The following is a 19,639-nucleotide window of genomic DNA, read 5'->3' as shown; positions in this document are numbered from 1 at the left end:
GGGTCATGGAACGACAGAACGGGGGGATGTCTTTGTAAACGAGACAACTCCCTATTCTGCCTAGTGACACAGCACTGATCACCTGCTCCCTCTCGTCGGGAGCAGTGATCAGTGATGTGTCACAGTAAGCCACGCCCCCTAACAGTTAGAATCACTCCCTAGGACACACTTAATTTAACCCTTTTACTTGTTAACCCCTTCCCTGCCAGTCCCATTTACACAGTAATCAATGCATTTTTATAGCACTGATCGCTGTATAGATGACACTGGTCCCAAAATAGCACCAAAAGTGTCCGATGTGTCCATCATAATGTCGCAGTCACGATAAAAATTGCAGATCGCCGCCATAACAAGTAAAAAAAATAAATAATAATAAAAATGCCATAAAACTACCCCTATTTTGTAGACGCTATAATTTTTGCGCAAACCAATTAATAAACGCTTATTTCGATTTTTTTACCAAAAATATGTAGAAGAATACGTAACGGCCTAAACTGTGAGCAAATATTTATTATAGCAAAAAGTACAAAATATATTGCTTTTTTTTTAAATTGTCGCTCTATTTTTGTTTATAGCGCAAAAATTCAAAACCGCAGAGGTGATCAAATATCACCAAAAGAAAGCTCTATTTGTGCGAAAAAAAGGACGTCAATTCTGTTTGGGAGCCACGTCACACGACCGCGCAATTGTCAGTTAAAGTGACGCAGTGCCGAATCGCAAAAAGTGGCCCGGTCATTTGGCACCCAATTGGTCCGGGGCTGAAGTGGTTAAAGTTCAGATGTGTGTAAAGGAAGGTGTCCCAATACTTTTGTTATTACAGTGTATATATCATAAGAAGAAGACGACGGCTTGGTGAAAAATTTTGGTAAAATTTGTTATGAAATATTAGGCTTTGTGCAGTTTAGAGCTTGTGGCTCAAGAGCAGAGGAGATCAGACTACACTGCAGAAAGAACTCAACCAGCAGTGACACCTTCCTCCTGCCATGTGGTTTCTGAGGTGTCCTCCTAATACCTTTAAGCTTCTGAGCTTCTGACGTAGAGCAAAACTGTATTGTCTCAGAAAACATTTCCTGCACATTAATCTGCATTGGGGGACTTATGGGATCTTAGATGTCTGGAAAGATCTGCTTTTTTCGAAAAACATTTCCCACAGTCGGGACATAAATACGGCTTCTCCCCCGTGTGAGATCTGCGGTGGATAGTCAGGTCTACTTCTCGCCCGTGTGGGATCTCAGATGCCCAGGAAGATGGGACTTCTGCGAGAAACCTTTCCCACACTCGGGACAGGAATACGGCTTCTCCCCCGTGTGGGATCTCAGATGCCCAGGAAGATGGGACTTCTGCGAGAAACCTTTCCCACACAGGGGACAGGAATACGGCTTCTCCCCCGTGTGAGACCTGTGATGCCTGGCGAGATCTTGCTTGCGCAGAAAGCTTTTGTCGCACTCGGAGCAGGAATACGGCTTCTCGCCCGTGTGATATAATTGATGGGCGACAAGTTGTAATTTCTGTGAATAGCACTGTCCGCAGTCGGGGCAGGAATACGGCTTCTCGCCCGTGTGGGATCTCTGATGTCTGGAAAGATGGGCCTGCTGCCTGAAACATTTGCCGCACTCGGGGCAGGAATATGGCTTTTCCCCTGTGTGGGATCTGTGATGTCTGTCTAGTATTGATTTCTGCGAGAAACATTGACCACACTCCGGACAAGAATACGGCTTCTCGCCCATGTGGTATTTCTGGTGTTTGGTAAGTTGGTACTTTTGTGAAAAACATTTCCTGCACTCAGGACAGGAAAACGGCTTCTCCCCCGTGTGAGACATTTGGTGTCTATCAACGTGAGCCTTTCTGGCGAAGCACTTTCCGCAAATGGGACAGGAATAGGACCGCCGACCCATGCCTGAACTGTTTTGCTCATGAAGATGGGATGAATGGGATTCTGTTAAGGTAATCATGTTATCTGCCTGAAGGATGGCTCCATCTCTTACAGTTGGAGGTTCCTCAGGATAATATGGTTGGGTGGTGGGGCTTTCTCCTGGACAATATAGTTGGGTGGTGGGGCTTTCTCCTGGACAATATTGTTGGGTGGTGGGGCTTTCTCCTGAACAATATTGTTGGGTGGTGGGGCTTTCTCCTGGACAATATTGTTGGGTGGTGGGGCTTTCTCCTGGACAATATTGTTGGGTGGTGGGGCTTTCTCCTGGACAATATTGTTGGGTGGTGGGGCTTTCTCCTGGACAATATTGTTGGGTGGTGGGGCTTTCTCCTGGACAATATTGTTGGGTGGCCAAATTTTCTCCTGGATTATACTGTGTGATGTCCTCATCTTCTACTTTACAGTCTGGAGATAAAGTGAGACAATCCTCTGAGGTTTTCCCGATGTCGAGTCCATATACTATAAAAAAAACAAAAACAAAACAATGAATGAAAAGGTTTATTGCTAGTTAACCTCAGCCAGGGTTCAACCTACACCAGACAGCTTCAAAGCAAGTGCTGAGTATCTTAGGCCTCCGTCTTCAAGTAAACCAGGAAATGGGCCTTTGGATCGTCTTCCAGGTCAATTCTACATTTTCAGAACCTTCCTCAAAAAATAGGGACTGTCCTTTTATTGGAATGACAATGGTAATGGTGGTCCCCAACCCCTCTGTCATTCATTTATGTATTACAGTTCCTTATACGGCCAATGATGTCGTAATATGAATAACAGTTGGTAAGAGCGGAGGCCAGAGAGTGGGAATGCAGGAAGCCTAACCAACTTGCATTATGCATGACACAAATAAGGACTTAAATCATGAAAGAATGATTTTGAAGTCCACCATCATTGGGTTCGTGACTCAGTAAGGTCTTGAAGACCACCATCATTGGGTTCATGGCTCAATACAATCTTTAAGACCACCATTATTGGGTTTATGACTCAATAAGATCTTGAAGACCACCATCATTGGGTTCATGACTCAAAAAGATCTTGAAGACCAACCTCATTGGGTTCATGGCTCAAAAAGATCTTGAAGACCACCATCATTGGGTTCATGGCTCAATAAAATCTTGAAGACCACCATTATTGGGTTCATGACTCAAAATCTTGAAGACTACCATCATTAGGTTCATGACTCAATAAGATCTTGAAGACCAACATCATTGGGTTCATGACTCAATAAGATCCTGAACACCACCATAATTGGGTTTGTGACTCAATAAGATCTTGAAGACCATCATCATTGGGTTCATGACTCAATAGGATCTTGAAGACCACCATCATTGGGTTCATGACTCAATAGGATCTTGAAGACCACCATCATTGGGTTCATGACTCAATAAGATCTTGAAGACCACAATCATTGGGTTCATGAGTCAGTAAGATCTTGAACTCCACAATCATTGGGTTCATGAGTCAGTAAGATCTTGAAGACCAACATCATTGGGTTCATGAGTCAATAAGATCTTGAAGACCACTATTATTGGGTTCATCACTCCTTACATCACTTTCTAATGATATCTATGATCAATTCCTATGTGTTAATGAATAAGATTTCATTCATCACTTTCTTACATCCTTATACAATCAATAATGTTATAATGAATACCAGTGGGAAAGAGCCCAAATGGAGGCCAGACAGTGGGAATGCAGGAAGCCCAACCAATTTGCATTATGCATGACACAAATAAGGACTTGAACTATGAAAGGAAGATTTTGAAGACCGCCATCATTGAGTTGATGACTTCTATTATCACTTTCTATGACATATGCGATCAATATGTGACAATTAATTACAGTGAAGAAGAGCCAAACTGGAGATCAGAGAGTGAGGGTGCAGGGAGCACGGCCGATTTAGAGCATGTATGACACAAATAAGATCTTGAAGATCACCATAATTGGGTTTATGACTTAGTAAGATCTTGAAGGCCACCATCATTGGGTTCATGAGTCAGTAAGATCTTGAAGACCAACATCATTGGGTTCATGACTCAATACGATCCTGAACACCACCATAATTGGGTTTGTGACTCAATAAGATCTTGAAGACCATCATCATTGGGTTCATGACTCAGTAAGATCTTGAAGACCACCATCATTGGGTTCATGACTCAATAAGATCTTGGAGACCACCATCATTGGGTTCATGACTCAGTAAGATCTTGAAGACCATCATCATTGGGTTCATGACTCAATAGGATCTTGAAGACCACCATCATTGGGTTCATGACTCAATAAGATCTTAAAGACCACCATCACTTGGGCTCGTGACTCAATAAGATCTTGAAGACCACCATCATTGGGTTTATGAGTCAGTAAGATCTTAAAGACCACCATCACTTGGGCTCGTGACTCAATAAGATCTTGAAGACCACCATCATTGGGTTTATGAGTCAGTAAGATCTTAAAGACCACCATCACTTGGGTTCGTGACTCAATAAGATCTTGAAGACCACTATCATCAGGTTCATGACTACTTACATTACTTTCTAATGATATTTATGATCAATGTGGTAAAGATTTCATTGATCACTTTCTCATATCCTTATACGATCAATAATGTAATAATGAATACCAGTGGGGAAGAGGCCAAAGACAGAGAGAGAGGATACAGGAAGCCCATCCAACTTGGAGCATGCATGACACAAATGAAGACCTAAACCATGAAAGGAAGTGATACTGAGGACCACCAGTATTGAGTTAATAACTCCTTATCATTTTATGATGACATATAAAGGTCTATGATTCAATCAAAAAGCATACGTAAAATGTGTAGGAGGTGCCAAAGGAATATGATCAAAAGAAGTGCATGTTATGTTTATTAAATTAGTGGATAGAGCAGAACTGACGGGTCGGAGGACATTTCATACGTCCCTGTCCTACTTTGATACAATGACTGTGGTATGAACAGAAGAAAAAGTATTTAGAATTTATGACCCACCTGTGCTGATCTCTGTAGGAGTGTCCTCCTCTACGAATGTCCTCGTCATTCCAGCCTCCTCCGTATATTGCTGATCATCCCTCACATACGTCTCTTCTTCTTCTGTCTTAATCTTAACTTTTATATCTATCAGATCTTCACCCTAAATTAGGAAAATTATAGAAAATAACTTTAGTAAAGTATAAGCTTTCATACATATCAGACTTTTGTTGGCTTTTATGTTCTAGTTGGTCAGTCCCATCTACCTGATGATGGTGGGGGATGGTGTGACCTTCCTGTGTGGAATCCCGGGAATACAGAGGACGGGGACATCTCTCTGGTGGGTTCCCATTACTGGATCCATCTGTAGGAAACACACACACTGACTGAATACATTGTTTCTATGTGTTTATCAGATGATTGGGGATCTAGGTGGAGCCTCCGTACTGCTCTCTCCTTTACAATAAAGTCTCCTCTTACCCGGTGATGTGAAGGTTTGGCATTTCTCTATCTTTACATCCTTCAGGAAGTCCTTATTGTCTTCTAAATACCCCCAAACCTGTATCAAGAAAAGGATAGTGACATCCTGACACCTTACAGGAACCTGGCACACACAATGATACAGTCACCATCCAGACACACCCCTTGTCTGTTACTGGATAATGTCCCAGAATTCCCAGAATCCTCCTCACCTCTCCTGTCAGCAGCTCCATCATCTTCTTGGTGACTTCTAGAATCTTCTCCATGTTGTGTCTCTCAGGTTTTAGGGAGTCACATGGAGGCACTGTGATGGTCATGTGATCACCTGACTTCACAAGAGGAAATCTCTGTATTGGGGAACCAATAGGAATATCATGTTAGAATCCCAGAATCCTCCTCACCTCTCTGGTCAGGTCTGTGTATTATTAATAGAGAGAGTGATGTCATGTGACCTCCCAGAATCCTCCTCACCTCTCCGGTCAGGTCTGTGTTTTATTAATAGAGATAAGAGTGATGTCATGTGACCTCCCAGAATCCTCCTCACCTCTCCGGTCAGGTCTGTTTTATTAATAGAGATAAGAGTGATGTCATGTGACCACCCAGAATCCTCCTCACCTCTCCGGTCAGGTCTGTGTTTTATTAATAGAGATAAGAGTGATGTCATGTGACCTCCCAGAATCCTCCTCACCTCTCCGGTCAGGTCTGTGGTGTATTAATAGAGATAAGAGTGATGTCATGTGACATCCCAGAATCCTCCTCACCTCTCCGGTCAGGTCTGTGTTTTATTAACCTCTTCCATACCGGGCAGTTATACACACTTCCATACCAGGCGTATTCTGGCACTTCTCTCCTACATGTACAAATCATAATTTTTTTGCTAGAAAATTACGCAGAACCCCCAAACATTATATATGTTTTTTTAGCAGACACCCTAGGGAATAAAACGACGGTCATTGAACCTTTTATCTTGCACGGTATTTGCGCAATAATTTTTCAAACGCCTTTTTTTGGGAAAAAAATTGTTTCATGAATTAAAAAAATTTAAAAACAGTAAAGTTAGCCCAATTTTTTTGTAAAATATGAAATATGATGTTACACCGAGTAAATAGATACCTAACATGTCACGCTTTAAAATTGCGCACACTCATGGAATGGCGCCAAACTTCGGTACTTAAAAATCTCCATAGGCAACGATTTGAAATTTTTTACAGGTTACCAGTTTAGATTTACAGAGGAGATCTAGTGCTAGAATTGTTGCTGGCACTCTAACGCACGCGGCGATACCTCACATATGTGGTTTAAACGGCGTTTACATATGTCGGCGGGACTTGCGTGTGCGTTCGCTTCTGCGCGCAAGCTACCGGGGACAGGGGCGTTAAAAAAATTAATTTTTTTTTTTTTTTTTTTTATATATTTATTTCTTTTTTTACACTTTTTTTTTTTTTTTTTTTTTTTTTTTATCACTTTTATTCCTATTACAAGGAATGTAAACATCCCTTGTAATAGGAATGTGTGTGACAGGTACTCTTTATGGAGAGATGCGGGGTCAATAAGACCCCACATCTCTCCTCCAAGCTGGAAAGCATGAAATCGGTGAAAAAAAATTCACCGATCTCATGCTTGTGGTTGCTTAGCAGCCGCAATCGCGGCTTTGTTTACTTACGGGGACCCGGGCGTGACGTCATCACATCGCGCCCGGGTCCTCCGATGGTCATAGAGATGACTGGTGACCATCTGGTCACCAGTCATCTCTATGCTTCCTGCGAGCGCCGGACGATTCGTTCTCCGGGCCCCCGATGGCACGGGAGAGCCCGGAGAAGCACCGGATGGCGGCGGGAGGGGGGGGATGTCCCCTCCCGCCGCCTGTAAGAACGATCTAGCGGCGGAACCGCCGCTATGATCGTTCTTACGTTGTGCAGAATCGCCGGCAGTTTAGAAGGATATCTGAATGATGCCTCTAGCTGCAGGCATCATTCAGATAACCACCCGGAAAGCCCAGGACGTCACATGACGTCCACTCTGAACGGCAGAAGTTCTTTGTGGACGTCATTTTACTATGGGCCGGTAGGGAAGTGGTTAATAGAGATAAGAGTGATGTCATGTGACCTCCCAGAATCCTCCTCACCTCTCCGGTCAGGTCTGTGTTTTATTAATTGAGATAAGAGAGATGTCATGTGACCTCCCAGAATCCTCCTCACCTCTCCGGTCAGGTCTGTGTTTTATTAATAGAGATAAGAGTGATGTCATGTGACCTCCCAGAATCCTCCTCACCTCTCCGGTCAGGTCTGTGTTTTATTAATTGAGATAAGAGAGATGTCATGTGACCTCCCAGAATCCTTCTCACCTCTCAGGTCAGGTCTGTTGTGTATTAATAGAGATAAGAGTGATGTCATGTGACCTCCCATAATCCTCCTCACCTCTCCGGTCAGCAGGTAGATGATCTCCAGGGTGAGGTTTAGTATCCTCTCAGTCATGTGACTCCGGTCCTCCTCCATCCTCAGTGATGTGGTCATGTGATCTATGTGGGATTCTCTATAGATGGATAATAGAGAATTATCTGGACTGTACTGGTTATACAAAATTAGAATGAGGATATATTGGGATTAATATAGGGTTGATGTTACCTTTAGAATTTCCTGATTCTGTACTATTGCTTCCGATGTGATTAAGCTCAAAACAGATTTTAATTTGTCTGGCTCCTGCCTTAACATGCAAGTAGCTGTGAGGTCAGTGTGATGTCATAGGTGCTGACTCAGGATGGAGGGACATTTGAAGGAGGAGCTGTAAGGACCATGTAGGGTAAGGCCCCGTACACACCAGCGGATCTGTCCGATGAAAACGGTCCGCGGACCGTTTTCATCGGAACACAAACCTCTCACCCAACGTGACAGCACAGACACACAGGCTTGGCCTGAGGAAAGGACTCAAGAGAAGTTATGAAACATCTTCAACATTTAGGTCATGGTATATCTAGAAATAGTTGGTTACATTCAACTGGGCTTGTCCTGTAATCTTGAAGTTGTTATGTATCTTGCCCAAGCCACTTGTCCGTTTTTCCCAGCCAAAAGCTCTCCTGGCAGTTTTCCTGCTGGGAAAACCAGTCGTGTGTACAAGGTTTTAGACTGCTAACATGAAATTGTACAAATCGAACACTTTTCCAAATCAAAGAAAATATTCTGTGAGTGCACACAGGTTGTCTCCCTTGAGTGGTTAATATAATGTCTATGCGGTATATACGTAAGTGTCTTAGCATCAGCCGGTGATGAAAGTCACCATATCGTAATATAATATCTTAAGTTATTACCTCCTCTCTTGCCAGTTCCAGCAATGTCTTCTCTCTACTTCCTCCCGACTCTCCTCTTCACTTCCTACTTATACTTGACATCACTTCCTTTCCATGCGTTCCAGCTATTCCCGTCTACGCGTTCCACCATGAAGGTCGCCATCTTGTGGTGAATATGAGAACTGCAGCCTTCATTAACTCTTACTGGTCTGACTGGTGGCGTGTTTGCTCCTTCCAGCTTCATGTTATTACGTGTCCATATCACACATTGGTTAGACCAGCCCTTCCCAACCATTTTACCATGGAGGGACCCCTTGAAATAACATTTCCGTTCTCAGAGAATCACTGCTAATAATTACTATGTAGCGCCTGTGTACTTTCGTACAGGTGCTATATTTAAATTTAGTGGGGGAATGAGAGAGTTATGTTGCTCTCATTCTTTGATTTGTCAAATTTGGCTGTCGCCAAATCTGGATTGTCCTGTGGGTCAGTCTGTACTCCAGAGATGCAGTCTCATCTCTGGGCGGCAGGTGGCACCAGAGGGGTCCAGGCGGAGCCGCTTCTTCCCAGCAGCCAACGAGAGGAGTTTTACCTCGCGGGGCATGCTGGGGAGGGGTATTTATGTGGCGGAGGCCGTTGTTCGGGGTTCTTCGCGGGTTCCTGTTCCAGGTGCGGCACCCACCTTTAGGGTGTGCGCACATCACGGGCCCCACCACTGACCACTGACTTACTGGGTCCCCATTTCTATTGAGAAGATCCCAAGCTGGGTGCTGTTCGGTGGGGAATCGGTCTGAGGAGGGGTTCAGGCAGGTGATTCAACAGGCTTGAACGAACCACCGGGGATCTGGGTGACCGGACACTGACAGGTTACATTCAAACTGTCGGTCGGTAACCCCAAAACACATACTGGGAGGATTCGCTCTATCGTTCGAACTTTCAAGCACTAGGCCTGTGGCAGAGGTCTCACTTTAACATCCCCATCTAATCAGAGCCAAGTCGGTGGCAGACACTTGTTCCTCCCAGAAGTTCTAAGTGGCGCTCTGGCTGCCAGGCCTGTGAGAGAGGTCTGTCCAGGGGCACTTCACCCACTCCGGCTGGAGTGGCGACGAGACGAATACAATTACTAAAGGGCAGGATTGCCTTTACTATCCACAGCCTGATTCTGTGAAGTTGCTCTTCCTTCATCAACCTATCCTGTCTACCTCAAGTTGAATGTTGGTCATGTTTGACCGGAGAATAAAGCATTAAAAACGTCAACCAACGGTCTGGACATTCTATTACTAGGTAACTTAAGTACGCCGATCCAAAATCTAACCAGCGGCTCCTCCGGGGGTAGCGCTACAACTATATCTACAGCGGGGGCCTCAAACAGGCCGCCCTCCAGCTGGTGCAGAACTACAAGTCCCATCATGCCCCAGTCTATGAGAGTCATGCTTGTAACTGTCAGCCTTGCAATGCCTCATGGGAATTGTAGTTCTGCAACAGCTGGAGGGCCAACAGTTTGAGACCCCTGATCTACAGCCTATGGTACATTAGCATGATGGTTAGTGGGAAGAATGCTCCTTACATTTGTATTCATTGGGAAGAATTTCTCCCCTTACAGATAGATAAAAATATCAATGGTGTCAATAGTGGGAAGTTAACTGAAGGCAGAAATTGTTCATTGCTCAAGGAACCCCTAGCAACCTCTGGCGGAACCCTAGAACTATGGTTGAGGAAGAAGGTTCCTTACACTTGTGGTCATTGGGAAGAATTACACAGGATCGGAAATTCTGACAACAAAACCGTGGATTTGTTTCCGACGGAATGTTGGCTCAAACTTGTCTTAGATACACACGGTCACACAAATGTTGTCGCAAATTCCGATCATCAAGAACGCAGTGACGTACAACACTACAACGACCCGAGAAAAATGAAGTTCAATGATTTCGAGCACGCGTCGAATTGATTCCGAGCATGCGTAGGATTTTTGTGGGTCGGAATTGGATATACACCCGGTCGGAATTTCCGACAATAACTTTTGTTGTCGAAAAAAATTGAGAACCAGCTCGCAATCATTTGATGTCGGAAATTCCTACAGCAAATGTCCGATGGAGCCTACACACGGTCGGAATATCCGACCAAAAGCTCACATCAAACATTTGTTGTCGGAAATTCCGATCGTGTGTACGCGGCATTAAGTGTTATGATGCCTCCTGGCATATATAAATATATCTTTAATAGCACCAAAAAAGCATTTACTGTAAGTGCACGTGGGTTGTTTATTTACACCTGAACGCATTAAAATGTCTGGAAGGACAACAAACAGAGGCAGAGAGTCACGAGGGCAACCAGGCTCTGCATGTAGAGGCAACGCTGGTGGTGGACGTGGTGCATCCTCTTCAGCACGTGGCCGTGGCCGCTCGTCCTTCTTTTTTCGGGAGCTGGCCGTGTTGAGCCTCAACATGCAGAGAAATTAGTAGAGTGGATGACCAAGCCGTCCTCATCCTCCTCATCCTCTCTCACACAGACTGATCATAGTTTGTCTGGCAAAGCAGCTGCCAAGGCGTCCTCTTCCCTCTGCACAATGGCATCACACAATCCTTCCCTAGTCCCACCGTGTCCTCCTGAGGAGTCCCCCGAACTGTTTCAACACAGTGTTGGGTACATGCTGAATCAAGATGCACAGCGTTTTGAAGGCTCCGATGATGGAACACAGATAAAGGAAGGCATTGATGTGAGCCCAGGAAGAGGGGGTGGCGGAGAGGGACAGCAATCTGGCAGTGATGTTCCCCCAGCTGGAGCATACTGCCAGGTTTTCGACAGTGATGAGGAGGGAGGGGATGATGAGGTCACTGACTCTACATGGGTGCCTGATAGGAGAGAGGAGGAGGAGGAAGAGGAGGAGGACGAGGCACATCTCCAAAGAGGCAGGATGCCCTCCAGGGGTCAGGTTAAGGGCACACCAACTGCATTACATCGCACATCTACGCTTGTGCATGGCGCTGCTGTGTCTATACGGTACAGCAAAAGTTCTTTGGTGTGGGCCTTTTTTGAAACATGTCCATCAGATCGTACCTTTGCTATTTGCAACATATGTTGCAAGCGTATCTCGCATGGCCAAAACATCACCCGCTTGGGCACCACATGTTTGTCCAGACATATGTCGAGCTGCCATGCAGCTCATTGGCAAGCATACCAGAAAGACCCACACCAAAGACCAAAGCGGACCTCCCCTTGCCCTTCTGTGACCTCCAACCCCACTAGACCCCCAGTCCTCTCTGAAGCCTGCACTGAAGGTGTAGAAATAGGTGTGTCACAACCTAGTAGTGGTAGTACATGCGGGCAATCTACTGATAGTACCAGACAAATTTCCCTGCCCCAGCTGCTGCAGCGCCGAAAGAAGTACGCTCCCAGCCATCCACATGCCCAGCGGTTGAATGCTAGCTTAGCAAAATTGCTAGCACTTCAACTGCTACCTTTTCAGTTGGTAGATTCTGCCCCCTTCCGTGAGTTTGTGGAATGTGCAGCCCAAGAGATGCCATGCGGTGCTAGAGCTGGTGTGCTTGGGAAACAGGAGCCACACTGGGGAAGAGGTTCTTTCAGCTCTGCAGGGGCAGGCTCAGAGGTGGTTGACGCCACGCCAGCTGAAGCCTGGAATGGTGGTCAGCGATAATGGCACCAACCTCCTTTCTGCCCTGCGACAGGGAAAACTCACCCATGTGCCCTGTTTTGCGCATGTCCTGAATTTGGTGGTGCAGCGGTTCTTGGGCAGGTACCCAGGCTTACAGGATGTCCTGAAGCAGGCCAGGAAAGTCTGTGTGCATTTCCGGAGGTCATATAATGCCACTGCTCGGCTGACAGACCTCCAAAGGGAATACAACCTGCCCAAGAACCGCCTAATCTGTGACATGCCCACCAGATGGAACTCTACGTTGGCCATGCTGCAGCGGCTGCACACGCAGCAGAGGGCCATCAATGAGTACCTGTGCCAATATGGCAGCAGAATTGGGTCAGGGGAGCTTGGTTTTTTTTCACCACGCCAGTGGGCCTTGATCAGGGATGCATGCACTGTCCTGTCACCATTTGAGGAGGCCACGAGGATGGTGAGCAGTGACAGTGCATGCATCAGTGAGACTGTCCCTCTTATTCACATGTTGGAGCACACGCTACGTGGAATAATGGACAGGGCCCTTGAGGCAGAACAGAGGGAGGAAGAGGAGGACTTCCTTACCTCTCAAGGCCCCCTTTATCCAGACAGTGGTCCTGCTTTCCCACCTAGCACACAGGAAGAGGAGGAGGAAGATGAGGAGAAGGAGGATGATTGTATCAGCAGCATGGAGGTGGAGCCTAGCACTCAGCATCAGCAGCAGCAGTCTTCAAGGGATCATTTACAGTCCCAAGGAACACATGGACTTTTATGTGGCTGGGATGAGGTGGCTGCGGATCCTGTCGTCCTCAGTGACCCAGAGGACTGTCCCCCGAATGCCTCTGCAAACCTACGCTGCATGGCCTCCCTGATCCTGCAAAGCCTGCGTAAGGATCCTTGTGTACGTGCTATCAAGGAGAGGGATCGTTACTGGCTGGCAACTCTTCTTGATCCACGTTACAAGAGTAAGGTTGCGGACCTTATGTTGCCATCGCAGAGGGAGCAGAAGATGAAACTTCTGCGGGAGGCCTTGCAGAAGGGTCTGTGCAATGCGTTCCCAGAACCGGGGGGATTACCAAAACCTGGCCCTGGACAACGTGTTGCTGAGGCTTCAGTGAGTCACAGAAGGAGCGGTGGAGAAGGTGGCCATCTGACCGATGCGTTCAGACAATTCTTTAGTCCGCAGCCCCAAGGTCTGAGCGGTTCCAGCAACCATCGCCACCGTCTGGTTTACATGGTCCGGGAATACCTAGGGGCAAGATCAGACTTGGACACCTTTCCCACCGAAAATCCTCTGGCTTACTGGGTCTTGAGGATGGATCACTGGCCAGAGCTTGCACAGTACGCAATTGAGCTACTGGCTTGCCCTGCATCCAGTGTTCTTTCAGAACGCACATTCAGTGCTGCTGGAGGCTTTGTGACCGATCACAGGGTACGCCTCTCCACCGACTCTGTTGATCGACTGACCTTCATCAAAATGAATCAGGCTTGGATCAACACCAGCTACCAAGCACCTGATGCTGATGTTACTGAATAATAATTTTTTGTTGAAATGTCAGATCCCTTTGAGACCTGTTATGCTGATGCTGAGTGACTGTCCTGTTATGCTGCTGATGGAATATCCTTCTCCTCCTCACTTTTCATGCTGTTAGCTAGTAAGAAATTTTGTGTTTCTGGGCTCCGCCACCAGTGCCGAAGGGGTGCCTAATAACAATTTTTGATGCAATACTTTGCACGTGGCTCCTTGTTGCGCTCCAATTACAGTTATTGGGAGGGGACCGAACGCGGGTATGTTCGGCTCATCCCTAGTAATCAGGTATTCCAGCCTACATACAGTCTTGGGTTCTACTACCAGTGAATTTGAGAATGCTCTTGCGATCCTTGTGTTCTCCCGTCTGTTTCCTGCTCCAATGATCTCTGTGCACTCCTGCCAGCATCCAGTCTTCCTTCACCATTGTGTCTCCTTTACCTACTGCTTTAGCTCCATCTAGTGGCCAAAATGTGGTATACGTTCCTGAAATACCTCAATGAGAGAACTGTACCACATTCTGGCCACTAGATGGAGCTGATAGTACTGGAATGTATCTCTTAGAAAAATTACAGTGAGGCCCCGTACACACGTCCGAGGAACTCGACGTGCCAAACACATCGAGTTCCTCGTCGAGTTCTGTGTTGAAGCCGCCGAGGCCGACTTTCCTCATTGAAGAACGAGGAAATAGAGAACATGTTCTCTATTTGGCCCGAGGAGTTCCTCGTCGGCTTCCTCGCTGAAAAGTGTACACACGACCGAGTTTCTCGGCAGAATCCGGCTCCGATCGAGTTTCTGGCTGAATTCTGCCGAGAAACTCGGTCGTGTGTACGGGGCCTCACACTTCATTCAAGTGTGAGGCCCCGTGTTTTATAACTAGACCCCATAGAGATTGTGATGGTACCGTCACCTTATAAGGGTCATCTTTAAAGTGGAGTTCCACCCATAAATATAACATTACATCAGTAGTTTTAAAAAAATGTCATTAGTCCTTTACGAATTTTTTTTTTTAGACGCCTTCAAAGTGTTGTTGCTAGGCAGAATAGTTAATCTTCCCTCTTCCTGCACCTAGGTGCCTAATGCACCGCACAGACTCCTGGCAATGTAGTGGGTGTAACTTTCCAGGAGTCTGTGCACTCCCCAGTCTCAAAGAATCATGTGACTTGGACAGCACAGGTGCTGAAACCTGATCTGACACTGCTTGTGCAGCACTGAGCATGTGCAAGGCTGAAATCCAGGAAGTCATACAGTCTGGCTTCATGATGCCCACACTTAAGATGGCCCCAGTCAATTTCTATTTTATAAAGTGTCTAAATGCTGTAACAACCTAACAAAATGGACCTTAGTTTACAGACTAACTTTACTAGAATACATTAAGCTTGTGTATTACGGGGGTATTTATATTTAAAAAGTGAAATTGTGGCCGGAACTCCGCTTTAAGTAAAGCCCCCTAAACTTTTCTAATTTGAGACCCCCCCCATCCCCCAATGTGCTCTTTTACCTCTGACAATTACAAAAGACTCCTGCATTGCTTTCATTTTGGCTGTAGAAATCCAGTTGAGATCTAAAGGAACCATTCAATAAGTCACCTGATTAACGATTTAAGTATATAGAAATTAAAAAATGTATAGAGTATAAAATAAAAAAACTTTGTAAATACAATTCAATTTTTATTAGATATAAATATGAAATTATATATCTGAAAATTTCATACTGACCACGTACACCCAGCCAATGGCACTCTCCTAGCAAAGGCTGCTGCACCAAATTGTTTTTCAGTGTAGTCTGATCTCCCCTGCTCTTCAGCCAGAAGCAATATTTAGCTGTTCTCCCACCATTAACCTTCAATTAGCTTTGGCTGATTTACCAATGTTCGTACTAACCAGGACATACACTATATTGCCAAAAGTATTGGGACGCCTGCCTTTACACGCACATGAACTTTAATGGCATCCCAGTCTTAGTCCGTAGGGTTCAATATTGAGTTGGCCCCGCCCTTTGCAGCTATAACAGCTTCAACCCTTCTGGGAAGGCCGTCCACAAGGTTTAGGAGTGTGTCTATGGGAATGTTTGACCATTCTTCAAGAAGCATACACGATCGGGTCATGGAACGGCAGAACGGGGGGATGTCTTTGTAAACAAGACAACTCCCTATTCTGCCTAGTGACACAGCACTGATCACCTGCTCCCTCTCGTCGGGAGCAGCGATCAGTGACGTGTCACAGTAAACCACGCCCCCCTAACAGTTAGAATCACTCCCTAGGACACACTTAAGTTAACCCTTTTACTTGTTAACCCCTTCCATGCCAGTCCCTTTTACACAGTAATCAATGCATTTTTATAGCACTGATCGCTGTATAAATGACAATGGTCCTAAAATAGCACCAAAAGTGTAAAATTGCTAGATATGTGCATTCCCGTTCGTACGAATGTTATTTTCGTACGAAAATGTTCATTTTCGTACCCGCGGAATAATGTGTACATACGAAAAAACTAAAGCACCAAAATACGAATACAACGGGATTACGAATGAGCCGCATAACGAACAACCGCAAATACGAACGATCCGACGAAAATACGACAAAACGAAAACGGCAAAAGAACGAAAATGAAATCTATAACAAAAGATTTGCATTCTGTATTTTTTTTAAATCTTTTTTCTGTTCGTATTTTCAGTCGTATGTTCATATGACATCTATAACAAAAGATTTGTATTCTGTATTTTGAATTCCTTTTTCTGTTCGTATACAGAATGCAAATCTTTTGTTATAGAGTATTTTTGAATGGGCAGTGAGTGTAGTTAGTGAAGCAGCTTCTCTTTTGTGCTGAGTAGTACAGTAAAGCCAAATAAACTTTTCTGTGGATTTTCATCTGAAGGGAGATCAGTTGGCCAGACTTTTGAACCCAAAAATGGTTTTCTGATGGAGTTTAAAAACGAACAAATTTTCTGAGAACGAACGGAAAACGATCGTTTTTATGTTTGTTGTTAAAAAAGTCTGACCAAGTGTATGGGGCTTAACAATAGTTAATATGGATGAGCCGCGTGTTGAAAGTGCCGCGAATCCCGCAATATATTTACGAAAGTACAAAATGACGAAAATCCTTTTTCTGTTCGTATTTTCAGTCGCATGTTCATATGACATCCACAACAAATTGTTATAGATGTCATATGAACATACGACTGAAAACACGAACAGAAAAAGGAATCCAAAACACAGAATGCAAATCATTGACGAAAATTCACAAAAATTATTGTCTAACAAGTAACGAACATGAATTAAACAGAATAACGAACCATCCCGCATGTACGAAAATAAAACGGTAACGAAAATACGAAACGATCGGAATACGAAAAGATCTCGTCGTACGAAAAACGAACGGAAACGAACAGGAAAACGGGCGTCTTACGAAAAACGAACGGAAACGAACCTACGGAACGATACGAAACGGAACAAAAAAAAACAAAACAAAATTCTGTGCACATGTCTAAAAATTGCAGATCGCCGCCATAACAAGTAAAAAAAAAAAAATAATAATAATAAAAATGCCATAAAACTATCCCCTATTTTGTAGACGCTATAACTTTTGCGCAAACCAATTAATAAACGCTTATTTCGATTTTTTTACCAAAAATATGTAGAAGAATACGTAACGGCCTAAACTGAGAGCAAATTAGCTTTTTTTTAAAAAAAAATTGGGGATATTTATTATAGCAAAAAGTACAAAATATATTGCTTTTTTTTCAAAATTGTCGCTCTATTTTTGCTTATAGCGCAAAAAATAAAAACCGCAGAGGTGATCAAATACCACCAAAAGAAAGCTCTATTTGTGCGAAAAAAAGGACGTCAATTCTGTTTGGGAGCCAATTGAACGACCGCGCAATTGTCAGTTAAAGCGACGCAGTGCCGAATCACAAAAAGTGGCCCGGTCATTTGGCACCCAATTGGTCCGGGGCTTGAGTGGTTAAAGTTCAGATGTGTGTAAATGAAGGTGTCCCAATACTTTTGTTATTACAGTGTATATATCACAAGAAGAAGACGACGGCTTGGTGAAAAATTTTGGTAAAATTTGTTATGAAATATTAGGCTTTGTGCAGTTTAGAGCTTGTGGCTCAAGAGCAGGGGAGATCAGACTATACTGCAGAAAGAACTCAACCAGCAGTGACACCTTCCTCCTGCCATGTGGTTTCTGAGGTGTCCTCCTAATACCTTTAAGCTTCTGAGCTTCTGACGTAGAGCAAAACTGTATTGTCTCAGAAAACATTTCCTGCACATTAATCTGCATTGGGGGACTTATGGGATCTTAGATGTCTGGAAAGATCTGCTTTTTTCGAAAAAACATTTCCCACAGTCGGGACATAAATACGGCTTTTCCCCCGTGTGAGATCTGCGGTGGATAGTCAGGTCTACTTCTCGCCCGTGTGGGATCTCAGATGCCCAGGAAGATGGGACTTCTGCGAGAAACCTTTCCCACACTCGGGACAGGAATACGGCTTCTCGCCCGTGTGGGATCTCAGATGCCCAGGAAGATGGGACTTCTGCGAGAAACCTTTCCCACACAGGGGACAGGAATACGGCTTCTCCCCCGTGTGAGACCTGTGATGCCTGGCGAGATCTTGCTTGCGCAGAAAGCTTTTGTCGCACTCGGAGCAGGAATACGGCTTCTCGCCCGTGTGATATAATTGATGGGCGACAAGTTGTAATTTCTGTGAATAGCACTGTCCGCAGTCGGGGCAGGAATACGGCTTCTCGCCCGTGTGGGATCTCTGATGTCTGGAAAGATGGGCCTGCTGCCTGAAACATTTGCCGCACTCGGGGCAGGAATATGGCTTTTCCCCTGTGTGGGATCTGTGATGTCTGTCTAGTATTGATTTCTGCGAGAAACATTGACCACACTCCGGACAAGAATACGGCTTCTCGCCCATGTGGTATTTCTGGTGTTTGGTAAGTTGGTACTTTTGTGAAAAACATTTCCTGCACTCAGGACAGGAAAACGGCTTCTCCCCCGTGTGAGACATTTGGTGTCTATCAACGTGAGCCTTTCTGGCGAAGCACTTTCCGCAAATGGGACAGGAATAGGACCGCCGACCCATGCCTGAACTGTTTTGCTCATGAAGATGGGATGAATGGGATTCTGTTAAGGTAATCATGTTATCTGCCTGAAGGATGGCTCCATCTCTTACAGTTGGAGGTTCCTCAGGATAATATGGTTGGGTGGTGGGGCTTTCTCCTGGACAATATAGTTGGGTGGTGGGGCTTTCTCCTGGACAATATTGTTGGGTGGTGGGGCTTTCTCCTGAACAATATTGTTGGGTGGTGGTGCTTTCTCCTGGACAATATTGTTGGGTGGTGGGGCTTTCTCCTGGACAATATTGTTGGGTGGTGGGGCTTTCTCCTGGACAATATTGTTGGGTGGTGGGGCTTTCTCCTGGACAATATTGTTCAGTAGTGATATTTTCTCCTGGACAATATTGTTGGGTGGCCAAATTTTCTCCTGGATTATACTGTGTGATGTCCTCATCTTCTACTTTACAGTCTGGAGATAAAGTGAGACAATCCTCTGAGGTTTTCCCGATGTCGAGTCCATATACTATAAAAAAACAAAAACAAAAAAAAAACAATGAATGAAAAGGTTTATTGCTAGTTAACCTCAGCCAGGGTTCAACCTACACCAGACAGCTTCAAAGCAAGTGCTGAGTATCTTAGGCCTCCGCCTTCAAGTAAACCAGGAAATGGGCCTTTGGATCGTCTTCCAGGTCAATTCTACATTTTCAGAACCTTTCTCAAAAAATAGGGACTGTCCTTTTATTGGAATGACAATGGTAATGG

General features: G+C 44.9%; 1 protein-coding gene and 1 long non-coding RNA gene across 2 annotated transcripts; both read right to left on the bottom strand.

Moving 5' to 3' along the window:
- Positions 1–755: 755 nt before the first annotated feature.
- LOC120909544 (gastrula zinc finger protein XlCGF17.1-like) lies at positions 756–19,370 on the bottom strand. The gene is made up of 2 exons (XM_040321319.1): positions 19,206–19,370; positions 756–2,263 (listed from the first exon to the last, which is right to left on the bottom strand). The coding sequence occupies exon 2, from the start codon at positions 1,950–1,952 to the stop codon at positions 1,209–1,211; it is 744 nt and encodes a 247-aa protein (XP_040177253.1). The 5' UTR covers positions 1,953–2,263; positions 19,206–19,370; the 3' UTR covers positions 756–1,208.
- Positions 5,217–5,625, bottom strand: LOC120909545. The gene is made up of 3 exons (XR_005741293.1): positions 5,585–5,625; positions 5,373–5,451; positions 5,217–5,256 (listed from the first exon to the last, which is right to left on the bottom strand). It is a non-coding gene; the product is annotated as an uncharacterized LOC120909545 (long non-coding RNA).
- Positions 19,371–19,639: the final 269 nt, after the last annotated feature.

Source organism: Rana temporaria, chromosome 8 (assembly GCF_905171775.1).
Source record: "Rana temporaria chromosome 8, aRanTem1.1, whole genome shotgun sequence".
Lineage (NCBI taxonomy): Eukaryota > Metazoa > Chordata > Amphibia > Anura > Ranidae > Rana > Rana temporaria.
The sequence above is the reverse complement of the archived record's forward strand: the minus strand, read 5'-3'. Positions and strand labels throughout refer to the sequence as shown.